This window comes from Cetorhinus maximus, chromosome 8 (genome assembly GCF_964194155.1).
Source record: "Cetorhinus maximus chromosome 8, sCetMax3.hap1.1, whole genome shotgun sequence".
NCBI lineage: Eukaryota > Metazoa > Chordata > Chondrichthyes > Lamniformes > Cetorhinidae > Cetorhinus > Cetorhinus maximus.
Window position 1 is genome coordinate 5146623 of NC_135886.1, and position 25148 is coordinate 5171770.

The window sequence follows — 25148 nt, forward strand, 5'->3', positions numbered from 1 at the left end:
CTGGAAAATTGGGGGCCAACAACTAGGAGTTTTCCTCCAGGCAATCAGACTGAAAATAGGGAAACTAGGAGCGTCTTGGAAAGCAGACAGTATTAAAAAGTGACATGAAACGATTTTTTAATTTAAGGGTAGCTTACTAAGTGAACTCGTAACAACCTCGTCACTTAGATTTTTCACAAAAAATTAAGTGGCACGATGAATGAAGCTGACGGAAATATAGCCTAGAAATGACTCATTGACTTACAGCAGCCAAATGCTTTCATAGAACTGTATTGATGCGTTTGTTAAATTAACGGGCTCCGGACTCTCATAGCATCTTAATCATTAATATTATCATATTGCTGTCATTTCTACATTAACAAATTGATAATATGCATAATATTCTCTAAATCTACTGACTGTAGTAGTACATTGCATTGTGAAAGTCAAACTTTATATACGAAAATAAATCAAGTTCTAATGGGCCCATTCATGTTGTAGCTATGGTCACATAGAAAACTGTTCAGACCGTCAAATACAAGAAGCAGTGTTAAAAAGAGAAACTTATTTCGAAAGCATATGAAGATGATTGCTCCCCAACCTGGGTTCACCTTATTTGTTTCCTTACCTGATAACGAAAGAGTGACCAGGACGATAGTAAATTCAATGCTCTTCATGTTTAGAAAGAGAAGACCCATCCAATATTACGGACAGAATGCCACTTTGTACAGGTTGGATTTTACTGAGGAATTGTGATCTCCTCCCCCCACCCCCTCCCCCGGCCGGAACATAGAATTCACGGATTTGGCAATAATGAAATGTTTGTCAACAGTTGCGTAAAGGTTGGTGCGAGGTTATCTGTTACTCAAGGTAGTTCTGCAAGTGTCACTGCCATGTTTTTAGTGGTTCGAGACTTTGCCGTGTCAGGTGATATTCTACTATTTGCTCATTTGTATCTCTAGCCTTTGTTTACACAAACCCAAATCTCAACTAGAGTTCTTGAATCGTATCAGAATCACTGTTACATATATCGAATACTCAACTGTCAAGTACTATTAAAAAGGACTGGGTCACATTCTGTGACAAGTATAGTATTTGAAACATTTTATGTTTTTAAGAACTTGAAGAAATTGAGCTTACAGAATAATCTGGAGTCTGAGCAGATAGATCACGGCCTCCGCACCTGTTTTGATCACCATAAAGTCAACTGATTTAAATTTAAGTTAGCAGATAACCTTTGGGGATGTCCTGCGGTTGTGAAAGGCACTATTTAAATACAAGCCTTCTTGTTTTCTTTCTGTGTAATGGAAATAATGTTTGTTAGGCTTTTGTTTCCTCATCTAACTTAGCTTCAGTGTCTAAAGGAGCCTTTTGATACAAAGGAATGGTCTTTCCTTTGCTCTGTAGGGAAAGAACCTTGGACGCCTCTCAGGAAAGGTCCCCTGGCCCTGCTGGAATTTCCTCCAGGAAGTAAAAGATGGTTATCAATTGTTCACTGAGGATCTTCACCCATTTAATGAACTGCTCAAACAATTTTCTTCTGAAGATGAGCTGGGATTCCTGATGTTTGCAACCAGCCAAGCCTGCTAATAATGACTTCCTTAGCACCTTGTCAAAATATCTCGAGCTAGGTTAACTATCATCAGTCTGAAGTCTGATCTGCAGGACCACACAAAGTCTATTTATGTAGAAATTATATCATCTAACAGTACTGATCAACAAATTAGATGATGCCATCACATGTTTGACAGTATTATGATCCCAACTGATGTTATTACTGTCAGATCTCAGGGTGGAACTCAGCTTGATAGATCCTAACTTTTAATTTTTGTTTAGAAACGTGGAGGGTGGCTACTGAACACAGTCACAGGAGTCAGCTGATGAACTTTTAACAAAAGAATAAAACATTTATTAAACAAGAAAAGATGAACTATATTACAATCCTCCTTCACCCACACCTATACCTTTAAAGATATATACAAATTCGCAAGGATAGCAAAAGTTACAAAAGCTATCTTATACTCCGGTAATCATTGTAAGCACACAGTCCATGTAAACCAGTATGCGATTTGTGGTCAGGCACATCATTTGCAGAAACCAAGTGACAGATGCCACCCTAAACAGATGCTATGGATCCCTCATCAACTCTCCCCAGAGGTTTGTCCCACCGTGAGCCAATTGGTCTCACTGAATTCCATCTTTCACACAAGGGTTTTCAATCTCCACTCTCGAAGAACCTGCTTCGGAATCTTCTCCCAAATGATGCTTTCCCTCAGACACCTTCCACAAGGGTCCGCCTCCAGGGCTTCGAACTCTCCTTCTGATTTTCCTCTCCCCTGGATTGCCCTGTGCATTCAAGCTTTCTTCCATGCACTCTCTCTCAGACTCAACCAGGCCAGCAGAACACCACTGCTTCACATGCCTATAGTAAAGAATCACAGACCGTTGGCTTTCCCCTTTGATCTTCTGTCTTCTTGCAAGCCTGTTTTGCTTTAAGTCTGTGTCCTGCAGCTTTCTCCCTTTAAGCTTGGAGCCTTTCTCTGCTCCTCTTACCTTCATTTTACAGCACTTTTTCCCAGATTCCTGTTCTTTTCCTTTGACTAGAAAGTCTTCTTGGGGTTTTCTTTTTTTCCCTTTAGGACCTGCTCCCTGCAGTTCCCTCTCCCAGTAGACGGCTGACAACTTGGTCTCTCCCTTGAGATCTAGAACGCGACATTCACTGTTACTTTAACTTTAGAGCAACTCATCTAAGATTCTTAGACTTATTTTCCTCAGCAGTCTGCTAGTATGTCAGCAAGAGAGAGACTTAAACTTTTCCCTTCATCTTAGAGCATAATGACCACCTGAACTCAAATTGCTTTTGGTTTCTTGGTGCCTGTGTGGGGCCTCTCTCTCTGGACCCCTGTTGCTAGGCAACAGCACAGTTTTTCTACCTTGTGTTTGTTTTAACTTCCCTTCAAGAATCGTAAACCTTATTAAAATGTAGGCATCTTTTAAAGGGGAGCTAAAACTCAAGTTCTCCCTTTCTTAACACACCAATGCAGAAACACAAATCAAGCTTAAGCATAAAGGTAAAACTTATCCCTAACAAAAACAAATGCGAATATAGCTTACTTAAACTATCTCTGGTTCCTAACACCAGGGACACCTGAAGATGCTTTCAGTGGGCCTTACACCTTGATACCCTCTCACATTGGAGGATCTGAGGCAGACAGGCAGCAAGGCAAGGGAGGGCAGAGAGGTAGGTATTTCTCTTGCAGCCTCCCAACAGATCTTTGTGTTCAGAGGAATTTGGTCTTCTGTATTTCAGCGGCAGATTACTTCCCATATAATGTGAAAAAGACAACAGGTCTAATTTTCTGAGTCTGCACATGAGTTTTGGATCTGTACTGTTGCTGGCAAGAGTTCATACCAGCATCACTAACCTTTCAATAACAATCTTCGTTTTATGAATGCAATTTACATAATTTGATTAATGACTTTTTTTATTTGTTCATGGCATGTGGGCGTCGCTGGTATAGCCAACATTTATTGCCCATCCCTAAGGCCTTTGCGATGATGGTGGTAAGTCACCATCTTGAACTGCTGCAGTTCATGAGGTGTAGGTACACCCACAATGCTGTTAGGAAGGGAGTTCCATGTTTTTGACCCAGTGACAGTGAAGGAACGGCGATATAGTTCCAAGTCAGGATGGTGTGTGACTTGGAGGGGAACTTGCAGGTGTTCCCATATGTCTGTTGCCCTTGTTCTTCAAAGTGGTAGAGGTTGCGGGTTTGGTAGGTGCTGCTGAAAGATAAAACTGAAAGCTACATACTCAAAACAAGTGTTTGTGAAGTTTTAATGTCATTGTGGAAGAAAAGTACAGCAATTTCAACATGCAATAAAAATCATCGCCCGCAAGTGATAAAGTAACAGGTATCTGGGAGTTAACAATCCTTCACCAACTACAAATGTAAATTTAAAAAATTGTGGGTTAGTGTGCCATTAGTACTTCAGTAAATACATCAGCTAAATTGTTTATGGATTCCTAAGTATGTTGAATTTAGTTATCCTTCTCCAAATGTCAGAAATTATTATATAAGACATTTCTAAACGTATCCCTTTGAATTCATGTACAGTTCTGCTTCAAGATTGATAAACCAGACAGGATTCCAAATTTCCATTTGCACAGTTGCAGTCTTTAGTTTTGTTTATGTATCTGGGAACAAGTATTTAATTACCTTAAAACAGTTTATTACACAATTCATTATCTCCCATTGCATAAAACTCATGTCGATAACATTTCCTGTCATTCTCCTGTTTATCCATTCTGTTAAAGTGATCAGATTCAATGATGAAGCATATTTGTCAGTCTTAGGATTCCTGGATAATAAATTATGAATATTCAGTTCATTCTCAGCCTCTGGTTGATTGTGTATTTGACACTATACTTGTTTCCTTTTCATAATACCACAGTCACATGTAAGATTTGATGTAATATCAGTTAACTGTTCAGTTCTATAATTATTGATCAGCCGGGCAAAGGATTGTTGACAACTTGGACTAATACTATAATATAAATTAAAAGAACTATTTTACTTGAATCTACTTAGTAGTGATTTAATTATCCATTTACATTGAAGCCGATTTGTTGTGGGCTCTTAAATGTTGGCACGCTCCAAAGGTACCAATTGGTGACCTCATGCCAATGACATTGGGCTAGATTTTGTAGCCAGCAGCAAAACAATGGCACCCGCCATTGACCTCTAAGAAAGCTGTCCACAAAGATCTCCCAAATTCTGTGGTGTGGACTTCCCCTTGCTCAAAGGCAATTTAAATATAGCAACAAGTCAAGGGGATCTCCAAGTGCGCAGCAGCAGTGGCATCAGCAAGCAGGATAAGCAGCCAGTCAGATTGATGTATTCTCACACACAGCAAAGCAGGAAGTTGGAAGTACTGAATCCCTTCACTTTTAATTTAAATTTGTATATTGTCCTGTGTTGTTCTGGTGCTGTATATGCCTGAATAACACAGCAACAGCACATGTACAGATCCATAAATATACAGGACTGCCTATCAACGCCTCTGGTTCACCCATTCATCGTTAATCTAACAGGATGCTTGCTTTTTTTTTTGTTTTCTCCTAGCTTTGAAAGATGACTGTCATTTTACCAGAGTGAGGGTGACTGCCCAACAATGTTCCCTCTAATTTTTCTTTGTTGTGAGTGGCCTGTTTTTTGCACTGCACGGTCCCTTTGGGATTATTGTGCAGCCATGAGCCCACACGGTTTAGAGGGAACATTACTGGACAGGTAAGTGGGCTGTCAGTGACGCTGACTGTAATGTTGTAGGTTATAGGTTCAGATAAACATGAGTAGGTCATTCCGCTGCTCTAACCTGCTCTGCCATTCAATTAGATCACGGCTCATCTGTATCTTGACTCCATGTACCTGCCTTGGTTTCCCTTAATACATTTGATAAAACATTAAAGGGAATCACACCACCATGATTCTCTATGAGCCACAATTATTGCTACTTCACAACAATGCTTTTTACATTAAATTGCTAAATATGTCAAAGAATATTATTTTGCCTACCCATAATCAGAGAAAAAAAAAATTATGCCCTTGCTTAAAAAAATTTTGTCAATCCCAATTTTAGTCCTTAACAGCTTTTTTGGGGGAGAAGGTCCAGATTTCCACACCACCCTTTGTTTAAAGCAATGATTCCTGACATCACCCCTGAACAGCTCTGATTTTAAGGTTCTGCTCCCTTGCTCTGGACACCAACCCCACATCCCCCCACCCACCCCCCCACCTCCCTCCAGCCCAACACCCCCAAACCCCATCTAGAGAAATTCGGTAGGTAGAGAGAAACTATCTGTTTCAGAGGGCACTTTAGAGAAAACATTTATGAGGATTCAAGCCACTGGCAAATATTGGAAAAATGCAGACACTCTGCCTGAGATATTTCCAATATGCACTAGCTGGACTCAAGGTGCAAAATTATACTCATGCTGTAAAGGAATAATTTACAATTTACAGGAATATCGTTCTTCAGAAAGTGGGTCTTTCAGCAGCTTGCAGACGTCATGTTGGAAGAACATTACTTTTTGAATACAACTGTGGAATACTCTGTAGGTTCTGCAGCAGGAGGCTCAGTAACTGGCGGTTTGATTGCTTCCTGACTGTTGGAAGGTTTCACATTGTTGTAAGTAGCGGAGTCCTCCTGAGGGTGATTAATGGGCTGAATTGTCACAGTGGCATAAGTAACTCCTCCTTCCAACTCTCTGGACAACTGAAGATAAAGAATACAAGGACGTGATTGAGGGAATGAAGCAATGAGTCCATCCATCATTAAAATACAAAAGTGAAAATTTGGGCAATCCTTCATTTTAGAAAATAAATGCACTGTGAAACTCTAAAATAAATAGGTAGTGAAATCAATATTACATGCAACTGCTTGAGTTAATCAGTAACTTTGTTTTTGGAAAGAATTTTAACCATTTCAGCACCACTGTCACGATCATAGAAAAGTATATTGGCAGATCCTTTTGCACAATTTGATGTATAAGACTTAATCAGTGATTGATCTGGTTGCTTGTATTGCAGGGTCATGTATCTTAGCTTCAAAACAATTCTCCAACCAACAAAAAGCTAGGCCCCAAAATCCTGATTGGGCCTTGGATGTATTCTTCTGCAACAGACAGAGACCAGAAAGATGGGGAGGAATTGCACAGCTGAAAATTTTCCCAACATGGAGGATTGCAAAGAGGGTGAGTTTTCTATTGTCCCTCCTGCTACCCACCGCCCAACCCCCCATTCCACCCCCAGACCTCTCAGTGTCAAGAGGGCATGTTGGCAGGGAGCTATTTCCATTATTTCCTCAGGGGGACATAAGTTTCACCAGCTGGAAGATGTTGTGAGTGCTCCTGAGGCCCTGTGAAAAGGCCTGAAAACACTTGCAGCCTAAGACAACCGATTAATGCAAGGGGCCCAGAGCCCCCATGGGCTACAATTTTCAAATGTGCTTTTTGCAGGCATGGATGGCCTGCTGTGAATATACAGCAAACTCCATGCCTTGGATTGGTTCTGCGTTCTAGGCTTTCCTCTATCATAGGAACAGGAGTAGGCCATCTAGGTCCTTGATCCTGATCCACCATTTTTTAAAAATTCATTCATGTGATGTCAGAATGCCAGAATTTATTTACATGACCCTAATTGTCCTTGGAAAGCCTTCTTGATCTGCTATCCGTTCGCTTTTTTTTTTACAGACTGGTTTGGTACAAGTGAGTTGCTTGCTAGGCTATTTCAGCGGAGATATAAGAGCTAGCCACATTGCTGGGGATCTGGAGTCAGACTGGGTTAAGAATGGCATGTATGCTTTCCCAAATGACATTCATGAACCAAATGAACAGTCTGGTAGTCTCAAGTCACTGATCCTAGCTTTTGATTCAAGTTTATTTAATGAACTGAATTTAAATTCCTCGCCTGCCATGGTGGGATTTGAACTCATGGGCTGGATTTTAGGGAGTGCCATGATCCCTGGCCACCTCTCCCCACCACCACAACACCTGGTTAAAATGTCAGGGAACAGCCTGCCCAGGTGAAGAAAGGTTGTCCTGCAGCCACTTAACAGCTGATAGGCCGGTAATTGGCTCGAGATGGGACTGCTGCCCTACAGGGAGAGGAAGTTCCACCTCAGACAGCGGCCATCCAATCAGAGCCAGGCAGGTCTCCAATACCGGCAGCGCCAACATAAGTGGTGGCCACTGCCAGTACTGCACTTGAGGAGGTGAACTGCACTGTATTGTGTTGTAAGTGTTTTGAGGGTCTTGCTGGGTTCCAAGCTGGCAGGCTGCAACACGGGGAGTGGGAGTTGGAATTTGAGAGACCATGGGGAGGAGGGGACCCTGTTGGGGGGGTGGGCCCCTCTGATGGGCCCCGGGATCATTAAGAAGAGACCCTGTCCCCCTGCCTGCCTGGCGGGGTTGTCACTTGCCATGGGCCTCTCCCGCTGCCAGTTTAATTCAGCGGGATGAGGTCTTTAGTGAGCGTTAATTGCTCACTTCAGGGTCTCAGTTAGCCCATTGATGACTGGCCATCCAATGCCACCCCTGCTGCTGGTAAAATTGTGGTGTAGGGCTGGAATTTGCACTCTCCCTGCCTTCAAACCTGCCATAGGGACATGGAGAGTGTAAAATCCAGCGCCATGGTTTTAGATCAGTAAATGAAATCTTGTTGAAATGTGACCTATTTTCATGTACTCAACTTTGCCCTAAATCCCTTAATACAATTGGTGATCATTTCAGATTTAATATTAACCATCAATTTAGCATTAACTGCTATTTGCAGAGGCGATTTCCAAATTTCTTCCACTCTTTGCGTGTAGAAGTGTTTCCTAACTTCGTTTATGAAAGTCCTGGTTAAAAGGAAGTTCAGATGAATACGCGAAACATGTATGTCCATCATACCAACTTCACAGGCTAGGAGATTCCACAAGTATGAAACCACCTAGTATTGTCAACAGGTTATAGCCTTACCACAGAGTTTGACTTTGGAATGGAATTTTCTATTTTTGATTCCTTCTCTCTGTTGTCTGAAAAATCCAAACATAAAGGTAGTGAGCAAAGCAGCAGGAAGATTCAAAATGTGTCAGTTTTTGTGTGGTGTTAAATGCTGAGTTTTTAAAAATTAAATTGCACTCTTTGATATTCCCTATTCAACAGTAGATGAAATATGGGGATAAATGAGAGTGTTGAGGTAATATACTTCCTGAGTAGTTGAAAACTTCAGTTAAAACCTTGTCTCACAATTAATTACATAAGGAGGCATTAACATCAGACATGGGTTTAGATTCGATGCATATTGTTAGGTAAAATGCTTCCAGTCTGTGTCAGGCAGTTGCATTAAATCTCATAATATATTCTGATATTGCTTCTCTACTCAATTGCCTTTCATTAACTGCAAACTGAATATAATTAATTTAATGTTTAGCGATTTGTGAAGTTGTTTTTTTTTTCTGTTTGTATTAATGAATTGATCACTTATAACATTTCTCTTGGATGAAATCAAAGGGAAAAAAAACCTTAGCCTTCCAGTAGCTATATCTCAGCTTGTCCCCCATTTCCCCCCCACAACGACAGGTTTAACACTTTTCACACGGGAAGATAAGTTTCCTGTTATAGAAACTGACCAATTTTCATCTCCATTGGAATGAATGGAAATTAAAAGTAGATGGTTTTTAGAATGGGTGACAAATCTTCATCACTGGTTATATGCCCAGGTGGCCAGTTGAACATGTCTTTCCCGGCCCTTGTTTAAAGTTGTGTGTGTGCGCGGCTGTGGAAGATACTGTACAGGCCGTGTTCTGTGTTAACAAAGCAAAATAACTTAAAGGTACTGTGCAGTGAAAAAAATTGGCCATGCCCAATAACAACAACATTTTACAGGAACATTGTCCACAGTCTACATTCTTCCTGTTCCTTCTCTGCCATTTTGTTTGCCTTCCACTCATTGAAACTCCTACCTATCTCCTTGAGGCTCTCGCTCACTTTCACTCCTGGCTGTCTCTATCTCTTTGGCCAGAATTTTACGCCCCCGTGGGTGACCTGAACGGACGTGAAATAGAGCAAGATGACGTCGGGTGAGTGTCCCGGTGTCACCTCTCACTCGCGCGATATTTCGCTCAGTGGGTGCACGCGGCAGTGGGCAATTAAGCCCATCAACGATGAAATCAACAGCGATTTTACGTGACCCGTCCACATTTATGGTCGGCTTCTCCCAGGCGGCGTTCACATTTTTGCTCAAACCTCGATCCAGGGCAGGATGAAATCTCCGTGGGGAAATGAAATAAAAAGAGATAATCTGGGTACTGGTTTTTTATGAGGTATGCTTTCAGGTGCTTGATTGTGCTGCGCGGACTTATTTTTGTAGCATTTTTTTGTCGTATCCTTTAGTCTGTGGTGGTCTGCAGCGTCTTGGGGCAGCTCGCTTGCCTTCAGAGGGCTGTCTCGAAGCGCTCACCCGCGGCCTTGGTTACATTGGCACCCGCCCTCTTCCTGTCCTCACCCTGGCAGCGCTGAGCATTTCAGTGCACATGTCACGCTGGCTGGCCGTTAATTGGCCAGCCCGTGTGAAATCGCGGTTGGGAGCCGATTGCAGCCAAAAGCGCCCATTTCCTGTCTGCTCCTGGGCCCGCCGATCGCGTGTGCCTGACACCCGAAAAATTCCCGCCTTTGTTTTTTTTCTCCCTCTCTGTTAGAAAAATGGATGTTCCCTTACACGCAAATCTCAGTGGCCTTGCTGTGATTCACTGTGAATAACAATAAATAAGAGCGTTGCTGCAAAGGTTTCGCAAACAAACACGCTTGCCTGTCTGCAAACATTACATACCCTCATTCAATAATAATAAAAACAAAAAACTACTGCGGATGCTGGAAATCCAAAACAAAAACAGAATTACCTGGAAAAACTCAGCAGGTCTGGCAGCATCAGTGGAGAAGAAAAGAGTCGACGTTTCGAGTCCTCACGACCCTTCAACAGAACTCATTCAATACTTGGATATTTCCCCCGCAGAATTAGAGTGGGGAACTGGTCATTCAACTGAACCATTGGAGAGATTTTACATTAATTTCATGTGTATCCATCCAGAAATCCAGCAAAAACTGACACGATATCATCTATAAGAGTCCCCCAAAAAGCTGACAGGCAAAAATATGGATTTTATGGCATTCTCGTAACTTAAGTTGCAGGCTTCACTTTTATTGTAGGCCTAAACTACTCCCAGTTTCATCCAGGCATAGCACAATGCTGACTTATGGCAAGGCTGCCATGAAATGTAAAACAGTTGTAACCTTCTCACAACCACTTATTACAAGGTCACCTTAATATTGGTAACCATAGAATAAGAAATCAGGTGAGGATTGATCTATCACTTATCTGCAGTTGTATTGGGTCACCTATTCTCACATTTATGCCTGTCTTATTTCAATCCTCTCCTGCTGTTGGTTTGATAAATGCTGTCAACCAATTAAGATGCATTTTTTTTTTAGCCTTTCCAATGGTTGGAAGGATATCTGACATACTAAACTGTGACTTCCTTTAACTGACTACATCCCTTTGAATTCTATGCTGCACCCATCCTAATCTTCACCTGGATCTGTAAGTCATTCAGCTCAAAAGGCTGAGTTGTAGAGATTGAGTGTCATCAAGAGATTACGATCTGGTGAGATTTGCACTAGTGAACTAGCTTGTATTAACAATATGGGAATTGGCCCCTTTACCTGGTCATTTGTTTCACTTGGAGTTTGCAGGACCTTGCTGAGCATCCTGTCCTATTTAACAATAATGATGGCACTTAAGAAGTAGCCACTTGGTAGTACAGAACTTGAGTATTGCTAAAAACGTTCTGTCAAAGAGACATTTTTGTCTTGCACCCATCAGGACAGGTTCACAAGAGCATAAATTGTTATCCCCTTTGAGATTTGGCATTCTTGTGAATCTGTCCTGATGAGTGCAAGATGAAAAGCTTTGACAGCATGTCTTTTTCTTTCAGCCATACTCAAAAAAAATAGTTCATTGAGTGTGAAGTATCTCAGGGTATCAGGGTACAGAGAACACTGTATAAACAGAATCTCTTTTTGTTTTCTGTATGTCTTTGGATTTGAGAAATATCTGCCTGATTCAATTATTCTAAAGGAATCTAACTCTGAATAGTATTAACAAGTCGGTAAATTACTAGCAATTCTGCATGTGATGATCCATCGGCTAATTTAATACTGGTAGTTCTATTTACAAAGGGATCATTTGATATTTGACAGCTCATTCATATATCTTGCTTTCGATATTTGTTTGAGAAATTATAATTGTTTCACTTCTTTATCCAGTACCAAACTGGAGCATGGTCTTGTTTCTCCGCACACAAAAGATAGAGAAAATACAGACAAGTGGTCCTTTTAATTAAGAAATAAAATCACCTTTGTGTTGCTAAAACGACTCCCAAGCATTTTAAAATTATCAGCAAGAAACAATACACATTGCTATGTGCCACATACAAATTGCCACAATGTTACTGGCAATCCTGTCACTATTATATTGTGCTGAATGGACACTGCAACAGAGTTCCTATTCTTCCAAGGAGATAAAGGAAGTACCGTCACTGTTGGCTCACTACTGAACTTGGTGCCAGGTTGAAATGAAAATACAAGGAGATTCCTGCCCTGGCAGAAGGATACAAACTCTTGAAATGCAGATGTAGGTAGGAGCTCAACTTGCACAATCTGTTAAAGGTCGCCCCACATCACGTGGTTGGTTTTTTTTTTGTTTAACTCGCTCGAAAGATGGATTTATTTTGCTGCGTGGGAAAATTGGTTTCATTTCAGAACTTACCCCTATATTTGTGCTTCCTTATTTTGTTGATGACTAGGATCACAAGTGCAAGAAGCATCACCATCAAAATTCCAAAGATTAGTCCAAGCGTCAGGAAAAGTCTTGGTGGTTAATGAAAGACAGTGAAAAATTACATGAGTATTGGGACAAATGTAATCAGCCACACGTGGGCCAGGACATGCAAACATGCACAATAATGCAACATATTTCAAAATCTGTTGAATCTTCCAGGTGATAACATAGGACAACTGTTGCCTCTTCCCACCATCAATTCTTACCCCTCTTCTGTCTCCAATTTTTAACATTCTTACTATGTCGCATTTCTTTCTAATCCATTATGGAATTAAATTCGTGCAGGGCTATTCCCCCCTCTCAGCAAGACCTAGAGAAATAGCACAACCCATTTAAAAAAAACATTGATTTTCTTTTTCACTTACCTGCCTTTCTGAGCCTTTCTGACAACACGATCGGCAGTAGTAAATGCTTAATACAATTTGACATCCGTAAGAACAACAATTTGCATTTATATAGCAATGTAGTAAAATGTTCCATGGCTTTTCACAGGAGTATTATCAGACAAAATTTGACACTGACCCACATAAAGAGGTATCAGGACAGGCATCAACAGCTTAGTCAAAGAGAAAAGTTTAACAGAGTAACTTAAAGAAGGAGAATAGTAGAGATGTGAGAAGGTTTAGGGAAGAAATTCCAGAATTTAGGGCCCAGGCAGCTGAAGGTGTGGCAGCCAATGGTGGAGTGAAATAAATCTGAATTCTCGGCACAGTTTAGATCATGAAGGTTAATGTTACAGTAACAAAATTAATTCTGACACTGACTGCAAGAGAATCATTTATTTCACCATCACAGTGTGAAAATCCTAAGGATTAAACGATCATAAAATAAAATAAAACTGTATGCACAAAGTTGAAACACCCCAGCATGCAAATGGCTAAAATTTAGAAAACACTGCATAACAAATAATGCAAAATATGCTTTTCTAACATGTTAGAAAAGGCTAAACTTTCCAATGTTTTCCACCACTGGCGGTTGAGGTGGGGGGGGGGGGTGGTGGTTTGCATCACATCATGTTCATGGGGCGGAATTTTACACCAGTGGAATTTTACAGTCCCATCGAAGTCAACGGAGTTTAGAATGGCTCGCTGCATCTTATGGCACCATCCCTGCCACTATGGACCAGTGAAATTCCAGCCCATGTCTGCTGTAAACTAATTGTTGGAAACAAAAACAGAAACAGAAATACCTGGAAAAACTCAGCAGGTCTGACAGCATCGGCGGAGAAGAGCAAAGTTGACGTTTCGAGTCCTCATGACCCTTCAACAGAACGTCAACTGTGTTCTTCTCCGCCGATGCTGCCAGACCTGCTGAGTTTTTCCAGGTATTTCTGTTTCTGTTTTTGTTTTGGATTTCCAGCATCCGCAGTTTTTTGTTTTTAACTAATTGTTGGAGATTGATTATGATTAACCAACAATTCCATTATCATTATATTGTGGGCTGGCCAGGGTGGTGGAAGACTAACTAGGTGGGTCTCGCTCTCCCTTTTTTCTAGTAATTCCTATGTTCCTAAACTCAGCCCCCCCCCAGGCCACATTATATCACTTGCAGACCATGAAAACTGAGTGTGTATTGACTGCATAGTCTTTAACTGACTCTGATAAGTGTCAAGTAAGCCCCAATACTGTCTTTCTTTTGTATCCATAAAACAATCAAGAGCTTATTACTTTGTCACTTAACCATTGGGCAAACAGAGGAGCAATGAATCCCAGTCTGACTTGCACTGGGTCACCCCTGAGCCTTGTAGAGGATAGCACTCATTGCATAAATGTTGAATCACACTGGAACCCAGGGGAATGCATTTCAGTCAACACACATCATCACAAAATTGTCTTACCACTGCAAACAGTGATGATCTGCTGTTAAGTAGGGTAATGGTGAATATTACAAGTGGTTTTAGGTGAGGATGTTTAGCTATTGTAGCTCTAGAATGTGGTTGATGTGCATAATACTGCACCCAAAGTATGGTATGAAAGCTACATTTCCCTAAAGCTTATAATTAAACATGTAGCAAAAAATAACTTAACAATTACACTTTTAAAAAATTCACTTCTTTCACTTCAAGTTTTTTTCTGGTTTCTTTTTAAATTCTCATCCTTGTCTTCAAATCTCTCCGTGACCTCATGCCTCCATATCTCAGTAACCTCCTCAAGCCCCATAACCTCCCGAGATACCTGCATTCCTAAGAATCTGGCCTCTGAGCATCCCTCATCTTAATTGCTCCACCACTGGTGAGGCCATGTCTTTGGTTGCCTGGGAATTCCCTCCCGTCAGCTCCCTGCCTCTCTACCTCTCTTTCCTTCTTTAAGATGCTTCTTAAAACCTACCCCTTTTGGTCATCAGCCCTAATATCTGCTTATGTCAAAGCCAAATTTTTCTTGATAAAGCCCCTGCGAAACACATTGGGATGCTTTACTGAGTTAGAGGTGCTATACAAATGCAAGTTTATGTTGTTGCAGTGGCATTCATTTGAGATGCTCATAATAGGTGAAATCACATTGCAGATCACTCCTATTTCTTGAGTTTTTACCAGTGACGGGGATAATTTTACAAATTCATGCTCATGGCAAGGAACATTGCTTATAGGGTGCACATTTCTGACCAATCATTTTAATTTCCAATGCACTCAGGACTCCTCACTGATACCACAGACCTTTAAGGATCCAGCTGTACAGTTGACTGATGGCTAAAAATTGGCAAAATTGACTTGGCACACATATAATTATAACGATACCTACACCAGAATTGAAAACAAAACAAAAAGAAATCAATCTTACATATTTACTGAGGCATTATTGCTGTACATAAACTAATACAATGTACAGGACTGTGAGGTTGTATGTTAGAAAAATGTTTTTTCATTTATGAGTCTGTCCTTGAATCCAACTCAAACTAATTGAAATATGATCTCTTCTCCTTGTATACTATCAACCATAAATACTATCAACATCCTGGGGGTTATGATTTGTCAGAAACTGAACTGGACCAGTCATGTAAATACTGTGGCTACAAGAGCAGGTCAGAGGCTGGAAACTCTGAAGTGAGTAACTCGCCTCCTGACTCCCCAAAGCCTGTCCACCATTTGCAAGGCACAAACCTACAACGCTCGAGAAACTTGATACATCCTGGATAAGGCAGCTTGCTCGATTGGCACCCCATACACCACCTTAAACATTCAGTCCCTCCACCATTGACACACGGTAGCAGCAGTGTGTGCCATTTACAAGATGCACTGCAGCAATTCACCAAGGCTCCTTTGACAGCACCTTCTAACCATGTGACCTCTACCACCTAGAGGGACAGGGACAGCTGATACATGGGAATGTCACCACCCGCAAGTTCCCCTTCAAGCCACATTCCATCCTGATTTGGAACTATATCACCATTCCATCATTGTTGATGGGTTGGAACCCTAAAGCTCCCTTCCCAACAGCACTATGGGTGTACCTACACCACATGGACTGGAGTAGCTCACCACCACCTTCTCAAGGGTAATTAGGAATGAGCAACAAATGCCCTGCTTCCCAGCAATGACCACATCCCTTGAAAGGATACATTTAAAACAATACTCGAAGGGTTTGAGTTTGATTAGCCTTAGCCTAGTGCACAACACCCGTTTTTCAGCACTTGTTGACAATTCGTTGGCAGTTAGGCCAACCAAGGGGTTGCTGGATGCAAATGGAATTGGTGAAGGAGGAAGTTGCCTTCGGAGTCTAAGGGGTGAATTTCTTCAGCGCTGTTGCTTCATCAGGAAAATTGTTCATGCACGAGAACAAGAGTTTTCCATTGAACCTCTGCCGAAGTTGCACTAGTGGAATGGGGGAAACACCCAGGAAATTCAAGAACAATTTAAGCTGGTGTTGATGCTGAAAGGGCCATTCATTCTACATCATTGACATTCCTCATCTAGGGGAAACGTCTACCTAAACTTCACCAGAACAACAAAAGCACAATCTCGCATATGGCAATCGGACATTTCTCATTATTACACTAGTGCAGATATACGTAAAAAAATGCTCAGAGTATACCAGTTCAAATGCATTTGTCATTTACCTTAGTAATCCCTTGTCCTTAGTAAGTGACTTTGGAGCTGTTCAAAATGATGTACAAAAATATTATTTGATAATTTACTAGCCTCATGTTACAGATTCATTATCAAGATACATTTGCAGTGATTGCTGATTGAAATTCTGCATTTGATAGAATGATCAAAACATAGCACATGGTTTTACAATATTGTCTTACCTTTTAAACAAAATTTTAACACCTGACAGAGAAATCAGGATCTTGGAGATTTTGCAAAATATTTACCAAGGTCTGCATCAAATTATATAAACCTATTGTATAATATAAATATATCATTAAATATATACACACAGATAAACATATATTTGTGTCCTACCTTGAACAACGTTAAGTTTTATGGGACTTAGTAGATCCAGATTGTGGTGTCTTGCTATTCCACACCAGTACCACCCCTTATCGTTTTCTGTTATTCGCTCCATATATACTATAAGTTCTCCTTTTGTATTATCAGCTCTCACTTTTATTCTGCCGTCTTGGCTTTTCCTTTCAGAGCCTTGGGTTTGCACTAAAACATTACAGCTCCTCTGGTAGTAGCCTTTGCACCAATACTTCTGATAATCGCGATAAGATGTGTCGAAATCGCATTTGAGTTCGACTGATTCTCCCACTGTGGCATCTTTTGAGTTTGGCCCAGTTATTGAAGCGTGCGTAACTGTAAGTGTGAAAATATAATAAACTTTAAAGTTAAACATTTCAGAGAAGCATAAATAAATTAAAATTTGTTCCTTTCTCTCTTAAGTGTTCAACTCATTTGTTTTTCCTGGGACCTTTGGCTCTTTGTTGGCTTTCCACTCCGTTATTCTCTCTGGCTGGCTCCCTCATTGTTTTGTCAGCAGCTGTCTGTTTTTTATTCACTAACTCACCCTTTGGCTTCAGTATTGCCCCTCGTATCTATGTGCTTGTTAGCAGTTTACCAAGTTTTGTTTCTTTCACATGTTTAATGGCAAAGGCACAGCAAGAAACTTAAATGTGCTGGGTTGGCGAAGGGGATTTGGATCAGACATTGGTGGGGAGAGGGCTACTGGGAGATTCCAAATTGCACATGGATTTCAAAGAAGCTGTGGGTAGGGGCCTCGTTGGAACATCTGGGGGTAGAGTTTGTCCTGGGATCCAAAATCGCATTCTGGACCAATTGAAGTTGTAATGGGTCTAGAGTTCAAAATATGCCCAAAACTCTTGCAACTGGTGCAACATATATGCATGAGACTGAAACAGGTGGCGTAAATTTCAGTAGGAGTGAGAGGCTAGATAGTAGAGCAGTGAACCCATATTTTTCGAGAATGGGACAAGGTATGGGGAAAGTGGCAAGAGATTAGAGTTTGCCCCTGGGGCTAAAAGTGGAAAGCTCATGATAGTGAGAGTTATTGTGTTAGAGGAATGCTGCAAGGGCATTGAGTGTATGGTTAGGTACATGATCGACTCTTAGTGCGAGTGCTAAAATGAGGCACCAGCTGATTTCCTTGATCCTGCTGTTTCTCCAGTTTAATTTTGAAAAGCACTGGGGGTGGTGGGGGTTGGGGGTGGGGGGGGTGGGGGGGGGGGGGCAACAAATCTAATAGCCCCAAATTAGTGTGAGGCGATCTGCCTTATGCTCCAAATCTTTAGCACCACTGTACCATAACATTGGACTTTTGGTGTGAGGCTTTAGAAGCTTCATATTATGTTGTTGTTGCATGATTACAACACAGAAGGAGGCCATTCAGCCCACCGTGACTGTGCTAGCTCACTGCAGCTCAGCTAGTCCCACTGCTCCACCCTTACCTCATAGTCCTGCAATTCGTTTTCTTTTTAGATAATTATCCAGTTTCCTTTTGAACGTCTCCAATACGCTGTCAGCTAGTGCTTTCTAGATCCTCACCACTTGCTGCATAAAAAAGTTTTACACCATGACCTTTTGCGTTCATTAACTCTTGCGTCAATGGGTATAGTTTCTCTATATGTGCTCTGTCTAGACCCCTCATGATTTTGAACACCCCTCTCTAACCTCTGCTCAATCTTTCGAAGGGGAACAGCCCTAGCTTCTCCAATTTATCCACGTATCTGAGGTCACTTAACCCTGTAAATGTTTTGTGCATTCTCTCAAATGCCTTCACATCCTTTCTAAATCCTGATGCCCAGAATTGGACATGAGTTGAGGCTGAACCAATGTTTTCTTAAGGTTCAGCATAACTCCCTTGCTTTTGCACACTATGCCTGTAATTATGAAGGCTAGGATCCTGTATAGCCTTATAATCACTTTCTCAACCTTCCCTGCCGCAGTCAATGATTTGTACACATTTACCCCCAGGTCCTCTGCTCCTGCAACACCTTTAGAATTGTACACTTTATTTTATATTGCCTCTCCTTGTTTTCCCTATCAAAATGAATCACTTCCCACTCTTCTGCATTAAATTTCATTTGCCAATTGTCTGCCCATTCCATCATACTCTCTTATTGAAGTCTATCACTATCCTCTTCACAGTTCACAAAACTTCCAAGTTTTGTGTCACCTGCAAATTTTGAAATTGTGCCTGTCACACCCAAGTCTGCATCGCATAAATCAAGGAAAGTAGTGTAAGAACACCGACTACTGTGGAACCCCTTATATACCTTCCTCCAATTTGTAAAACAGCCATTCAGTGCTGCTCTGTTCCCTGTCACTCAGCCAACTTCGTATCCATTCTGCCGCTGTCCCTTTTATTCTACGGACTTTCACTTTGCTGACAAGCCTGTTATGTGGTACTTTATCAGACTAAGAGATAATGAGAAGGTATGTTGTAGCAGGACATAAGACTTCAGACATGCAGAACAATAGGACTGAAGCCATTTTGCTGTGAAGAAGGCAATGGAACTGGCATAACAGAAACCAGAATTTGGTGGGAGGGAGGGAGTAGAGACAGATCTAAAATGATTAAGTTGGCCCTGCAGGGGAAGAAACATAGAAACATAGAAAATAGGAGCAGGAGTAGGCCACTCGGCCCTTTGAGCTTGCTCTGCCATTCAATATGATCATGGCTGATCCTCCATCTCAACGCCATACTCCCGCTCTCTCCCCATACCACTTGATGCCTTTAGAGTCCAGAAATCTATCTATTTCCTTCTTAACTATATTCGGTGACCAGCCTCTGTGGTGGAGAATTTCATAGGTTCACCACCCTCTGAGTGAAGAGGTTTCTCCTCATCTCAGTCCTAAATGGTCTACCCCATATCCTGAGATTGTGACCCCTTGTCCTAGACACCACCCCCCCGCCAGAGGAATTATCATCCCTGCGTCCAGTCTGTCCATCCCTGACAGAATTTTATGTGTTTCAATGAAATCTCCTCTCATCCTTCTAAATTCCAGTGAATATAGGCCTAGTCGGCCCAATCTCTCCTCATATGACAATCCTGCCATCCCAGGAACCAGTCTAGTGAACCTTTGCTGTACTCCCTCTATGGCAAGTATATCCCTTCTTAGGTAAGGAGACCAAAACTGCACACAATACTCTAGGTGTGGTCTCACCAAGACCCTACACAGCTGCAGGAGGACATCCTCGCTCCCTTATTCAAGTCTTCTCACAGTGAAGGCCAATATACTATTTGCCTTCTTAACTGTTTGCTGAACCTGCATGCTTGCTTTCAGTGATTGATGTACAAGGACACCCAGGACCCTTTGTACATCAACATTTCCCAATCTATCACCATTTAAATAATACTCTGCCATTCTGTTTTTCCTACCAAAGTGGATGATTTCACACTTATCCACGGTATACTGCATCTGCCATGTATTTGCCCACTCACTCAACCTGTCTAAATCACCTTGAAGCCTCTTAACACACTCATCAGTCACATTCCCATCAAGTTTTGTGTTGTCAGCAAACTTGGAAATATTTCATTTGGTTCCCTCATCCAAATCATTGATATATATTGTGAATAGCTGGGGCCCAAGCACTGATCCCTGCAGTACCCCACTAGTCACTGCCTGCCACTCCAAAAAAGACCCATTTATTCCAACTACCTGTTTCCTGTCTGCTAACCAATTCTCAATCCACGCCAATATATTACCCACAATCCAATGTGTTTTAATTTTACACACTAACCTCTTATGTGGAACTTTATCAAAAGCTTTCTGAAAATCCAAGTACGCCACATCCATTGGTTCTCCCTTGTCTATTCTGCTAGCCATGTCCTCAAAAAACTCCTGTAGGTTTGTCAAACACGATTTCCCTTTTATAAATCTATGTTGACTTTGTCTAATCCTGTTGATATTTTGTAAGTGTCCTGTTATCACATCCTTTATAATAGACTCTAGCATTTTTCCTACAACTGATGCTATGCTAACTGATCTGTAATTCCCTGTTTGCTCCCTCCCTTCCTTTTAAATAGAGGGGTTACAATTGTTATCCTCCAATCTATCGGGACTATTCCAGAATCTACAGAATTTTGGAAGATGACAACCAACCCAAGCACTATTTCCAAGGCCACCTCCTCTGGGATGTAGATTATCGGGCCCTGGGGATTTATCGGCTTTCAGTCCCATTAATTTCTCCAGCACTATTGTTTTAGTAATACTAATTTCCTTCAATTCCTCCTTCTCACTAGACCCTTGGTTCCCTAGTATTTCTTGGAAGTTATTTATGTTCCTCCATGAAGACAGGACTAAAGTAGTTGCTTCATTGTTCTGCCATTTCCTTGTTCTCTATTATAAATTCTCCAGATATGGACTGCAAGGAACCTACATTTGTATTCACTAATCTTTTTCTCTTTACATACTTATCGCTTTTATGTTCTTTGCAAGTTCACTCTCATACTCTATTTTTCCCCTCTTAATCAGTCTCTTGGTCCTTCTTTGCCGAATTCTAAACCACTCCCAATCCTGGGACAGATGGAGTGGGAATAAATGAGAGAGTGAATAAGTGGTACATTTGTAAAAGTTTTGGTTGGGAGGTATACCTGGAAGATTTTGTGAGATGTGGTCTGGAACATAATTTAAATGATAGGAGTTAGACGTGGTGTTTTGCAGAACAGTTTGTTCCTTCTCAATCATTCTTGGATTTCCCCTTATTGGGTTCAACAAACAGTAAGTGAGGCTGTTTGTGTGGTTAATTATAACATCTAGATCCATGTTCGAATCAGACCTTCTCAGCAAGTTGCTGCTGTTCCAGGCACTGATGCAACAGACTGTAGTAATGGCTGGTGAATGTGGGTTACACCAAAGTGCAATCTGAGGGGTTTTCAGGAACACCAGAGAGCGCTGTATCATCTCTCCTCTCTTAGGCAGTCCCTCAGGATTGAGGATGACTTGCTTCCACTCCAGTTTGACGGGTTCTGAGATGGCTAATAAGTCCAGTGAGAGATCTGCAGAGGCTGCCCCATGCAGAGTAGGTTGTGCTTCACGGGTTGGGTTGATGTGTTGTTTGGAGGTTTGTGTGCTCCTTCTGATGCCTTGACTTCGCCTCTTCACATCCTTGACCAAATCTCTTGATCGTGCTTGGTGCCTTCTTGAACAAACCTTCTCCATTTTAGTTGGTCACAAGCCAGGGTTTCCCATGAGCCAGCAGAGATGTTTGACCTCTTCAGGGGTATTTTGAAGACTCCCTAAAGTCTTTCCGCTATCGGCCTGGGGGCTTCCTGCTGTGACCAAGTTCTGAGTGGAACAGTTGCTTCTGGAGATTGGTGCCGGGCATACGGACGGCATGTCCAACCCACTGGAGCTGGCTTTGAGTGGTTAACGTCTCAGTGCTAGGCAAGTTAGCTTGGGAGAGGGTGCTGCTGTTGGCATTGAAAGGAGGTGTATCGACCACACCTGAAGCTCACTACATCCTGTGTCATCTTTACAACGCACACGGGTGAAGTCTATGGGGTGGTTTTGGTTTGGTTTTTTTCTTCTGTGGTGATGTAGACCTCAGTTCTGTATCTTAGTTTCTCAATAATTAAAAAAACCTAAATGGACGATCCATAGAAAGAACACTTCACCTTACCTATAAAGCAGCAATTATTTATTCATTATTTTTGAATTGATTTTCAAGTTATTGAAGTCTTCTTCTATCCTGACTTCTTGAGAACTTCTCATCTATGTATTTTGCCTCGATGTTGTGACCCCTGTCCCAACTTTATTTAAAGTGGGTCTGCAATGCTCTGGGTCTTTCAGGGCATTGGAATGAATCCCGCTTACATTTAGGTGAAGGTAGTAGAACCAGGGATAACGGAGAAAGAACGATGACACAATGTATGTGTCTGCCATTCTTTAAAGGCCACTGTTGCATTTCATATTTTCTGATGGAGGGAGCTTCACTGGATTATATGGCTGGGCAGAGGAAAATGGCAGTGCAAGACCCCCAGTGCGGCGAGGGAGTTGGGGTGGGTAGTGGTTTCTTTTACGTAAGTAAGAAGTCCATTTCTGGTGGAGGTCTTGCAATACCGCGCTGGAAAGGGTGGGGGTTGGGTTGTGGGGGAACTGCTCCACAGACATATAGAAGATTGGAATGGGGCCAAAATGGAGTCCTCTTGTTTGTTAAGCATATCCCAATAGTGCAAAATATAAACAAACATTACTTGTTATCAATCGTGCAAATATTTCATTACTCAAAAAGAGTCATTTAAATAAATCAGTCAGAACTATAACTAAGAAGTCAGGAGTTTGCAACTGTTGCACTGATTAGTTGCAAGATTCTGCCTATTTAACACAAGCGGTTGAAATTCCCCTTTTAGTCAACACGAGCATAAAGCTGCATTGCTCTGGTTAGAAATGTGGTGACATGTCTATTTGAAACCCCAAAGACAGGAATTTCTCACCAGGTCAGATTTTGATGCCACTTTGCATAGGAAAGTTTATTCAAATGTTGGTGATTAAAATCTCAACGTTAGTAACAGTGACTAAAACATATAACAAGAATTTTTAAAAACTTCCTCCTTCTTTGTTTTGGTATTTATGGGAGTTACAGGAGGTGAAACTGATTACAATATAATATCTCATTTTCACTTAATATTCTTCCACATTTTGCGGATATGTTGATGTTAAACAAACCTCTGCATTAAGCTCTAACTCAAAATTTGTTGATATTTCTCATTTAAAATGCTGTAAATAATGAGAATGATCAATTGAACAAGCCAGCACATTTAAAGAGGCTTGATCAGCACTAAGTGTAAAGTCCAGTTGTTACAAATTCAACATGAGCAGAAAGATAATCTGTCTGATCAGAAAATTCACCACTTCCAGGTTTGGATTTTTAGCTTCACACCAATCAAGACTTAAGAAAATGATCATTAAAGCAGGAGGCTTGAGTTTGTTAAAATGAGGTTCCATTGTATTAATTGTTGTGTGAAATAGGAGACATGTATTTATCCTTTTCTCAAAAGACAATCAATGCTGATCTTGAATAATAATTGTGGCTTGTCAAGCAGAAGATATTTCTTAGCTGGTGAACAATGTCACAAGGTTTTCATCAGGATTACATTTCTGGTCAGACTGACGTAACTACACATTTCTATTACTTTCAAAATCCAAAGGAGACCAATATTTTCTTACCTGATAGGAAAGCAACGGACAGGAGAAGGGTAAAACCCATTGTTTTAATGTTTTACAACTAATGTTCCACACACAGATCTTTACTTCAGTGGCCCTGCTTCTGTACTGCAGCATCTAACCACTCATTTCCTTCCCTTTAACGCTCGTGAGATCATGAGCACGACTATTGCTGAGAATAGAAAGGACAGTTTTCAGTTGTGACACCCTCAGACCTTACAACATGTCTAGTTTGAATAAATAAGTACCAATGCATTCATGGTACAACACTCTGGTGCTATATAAAAGCCTAATTGTTTTATTTCTTAGTGTTGTTTGAAGAATTGGATCAACTGTTTAATTGTTAGTGACAGAATGATTGTTGTGGGTAGTGTTAAAATTGTACAGCCTTTTGCAATCTCTATTAAACCATTTAGATTCTGTACAGTGTATTCCATAAAATGTGCTTTGTGATGTGTTTAATTCGCTTCTCGCCATTTTCCTCCTTGGGATAATTTATCCAAAATTAGATGCACAGCTTCAATACTCCGAAAGCCTTGATGGGAGTTTTTAGAAAGCAAAATGCACAGGCTGTGTCAGCTGCAGCATTCTCACATTTGTGTCAAAAGGCTGTAGTCCCACTCCAGGACTTGAGCACAGAAATCAAGGCTGATGCTCCAGTGTAGTACCGTGGGAGTGCTGCACTGTCAGAGGTGAAGTTTTTTTGGATGTGACTGCCCTTCCTGCCCTTTGAGATGGCCGTAAAAGATCTCATCGCACTTTGTGGGAGATACCCCCAGTGTCCTGGATAATATTTATCCCTCAATCAACATCAGAAATACAGATTATTGGTCATTATCACATTACTGTTTGTGGGAGCTTGCTGTGTACAAGTTGGCCGCAGTGTTTCCTACATTATAACAGTGACTATGCTTCAATAAAAAGTGTTTAATTGACTGCAATGTGCTTTGGGATGTCCGGTGATAACGAAAGGTGCTATGTATTTAAGTGCCAATCTTTCTTTTCCATTTACAACAGTTAACCCTTAGATTTATCTATTGTTAATCGGCAGAAGTTGTGTTTGATTTTTTAAATTGGAATTCAAGCGATAGAAATGCGACTTTTATGTGATATAAAATGACTAACAAGGAAACATGGAAAAGCTACTTTGACATTGCAGC

At 41.2% G+C, this 25148-nt stretch overlaps 2 protein-coding genes across 2 annotated transcripts in view; both read right to left on the reverse strand.

Annotated features, from left to right (window-relative positions):
- The window catches only part of LOC144684058 (polymeric immunoglobulin receptor-like), a 78231-nt gene extending 77382 nt beyond the window's left edge, over positions 1-849 (reverse strand). The window contains exon 1 of the mRNA XM_078547772.1: positions 608-849. Coding sequence (XP_078403898.1) covers positions 608-677 — 70 coding nt within the window. The 5' untranslated portion in view covers positions 678-849. The remainder of the gene's footprint in view (positions 1-607) is intronic.
- Positions 850-3800: 2951 nt separating this feature from the next.
- On the reverse strand, positions 3801-24188 carry LOC144683395 (CMRF35-like molecule 1). The gene is made up of 6 exons (XM_078546364.1): positions 23992-24188; positions 16822-17157; positions 16473-16509; positions 12348-12448; positions 8501-8556; positions 3801-6255 (listed from the first exon to the last, which is right to left on the reverse strand). Exons 1-6 carry the CDS (start codon positions 24029-24031, stop codon positions 6064-6066), a joined length of 762 nt encoding a protein of 253 aa, XP_078402490.1. The 5' UTR covers positions 24032-24188; the 3' UTR covers positions 3801-6063.
- Between the last annotated feature and the right edge of the window lie 960 nt (positions 24189-25148).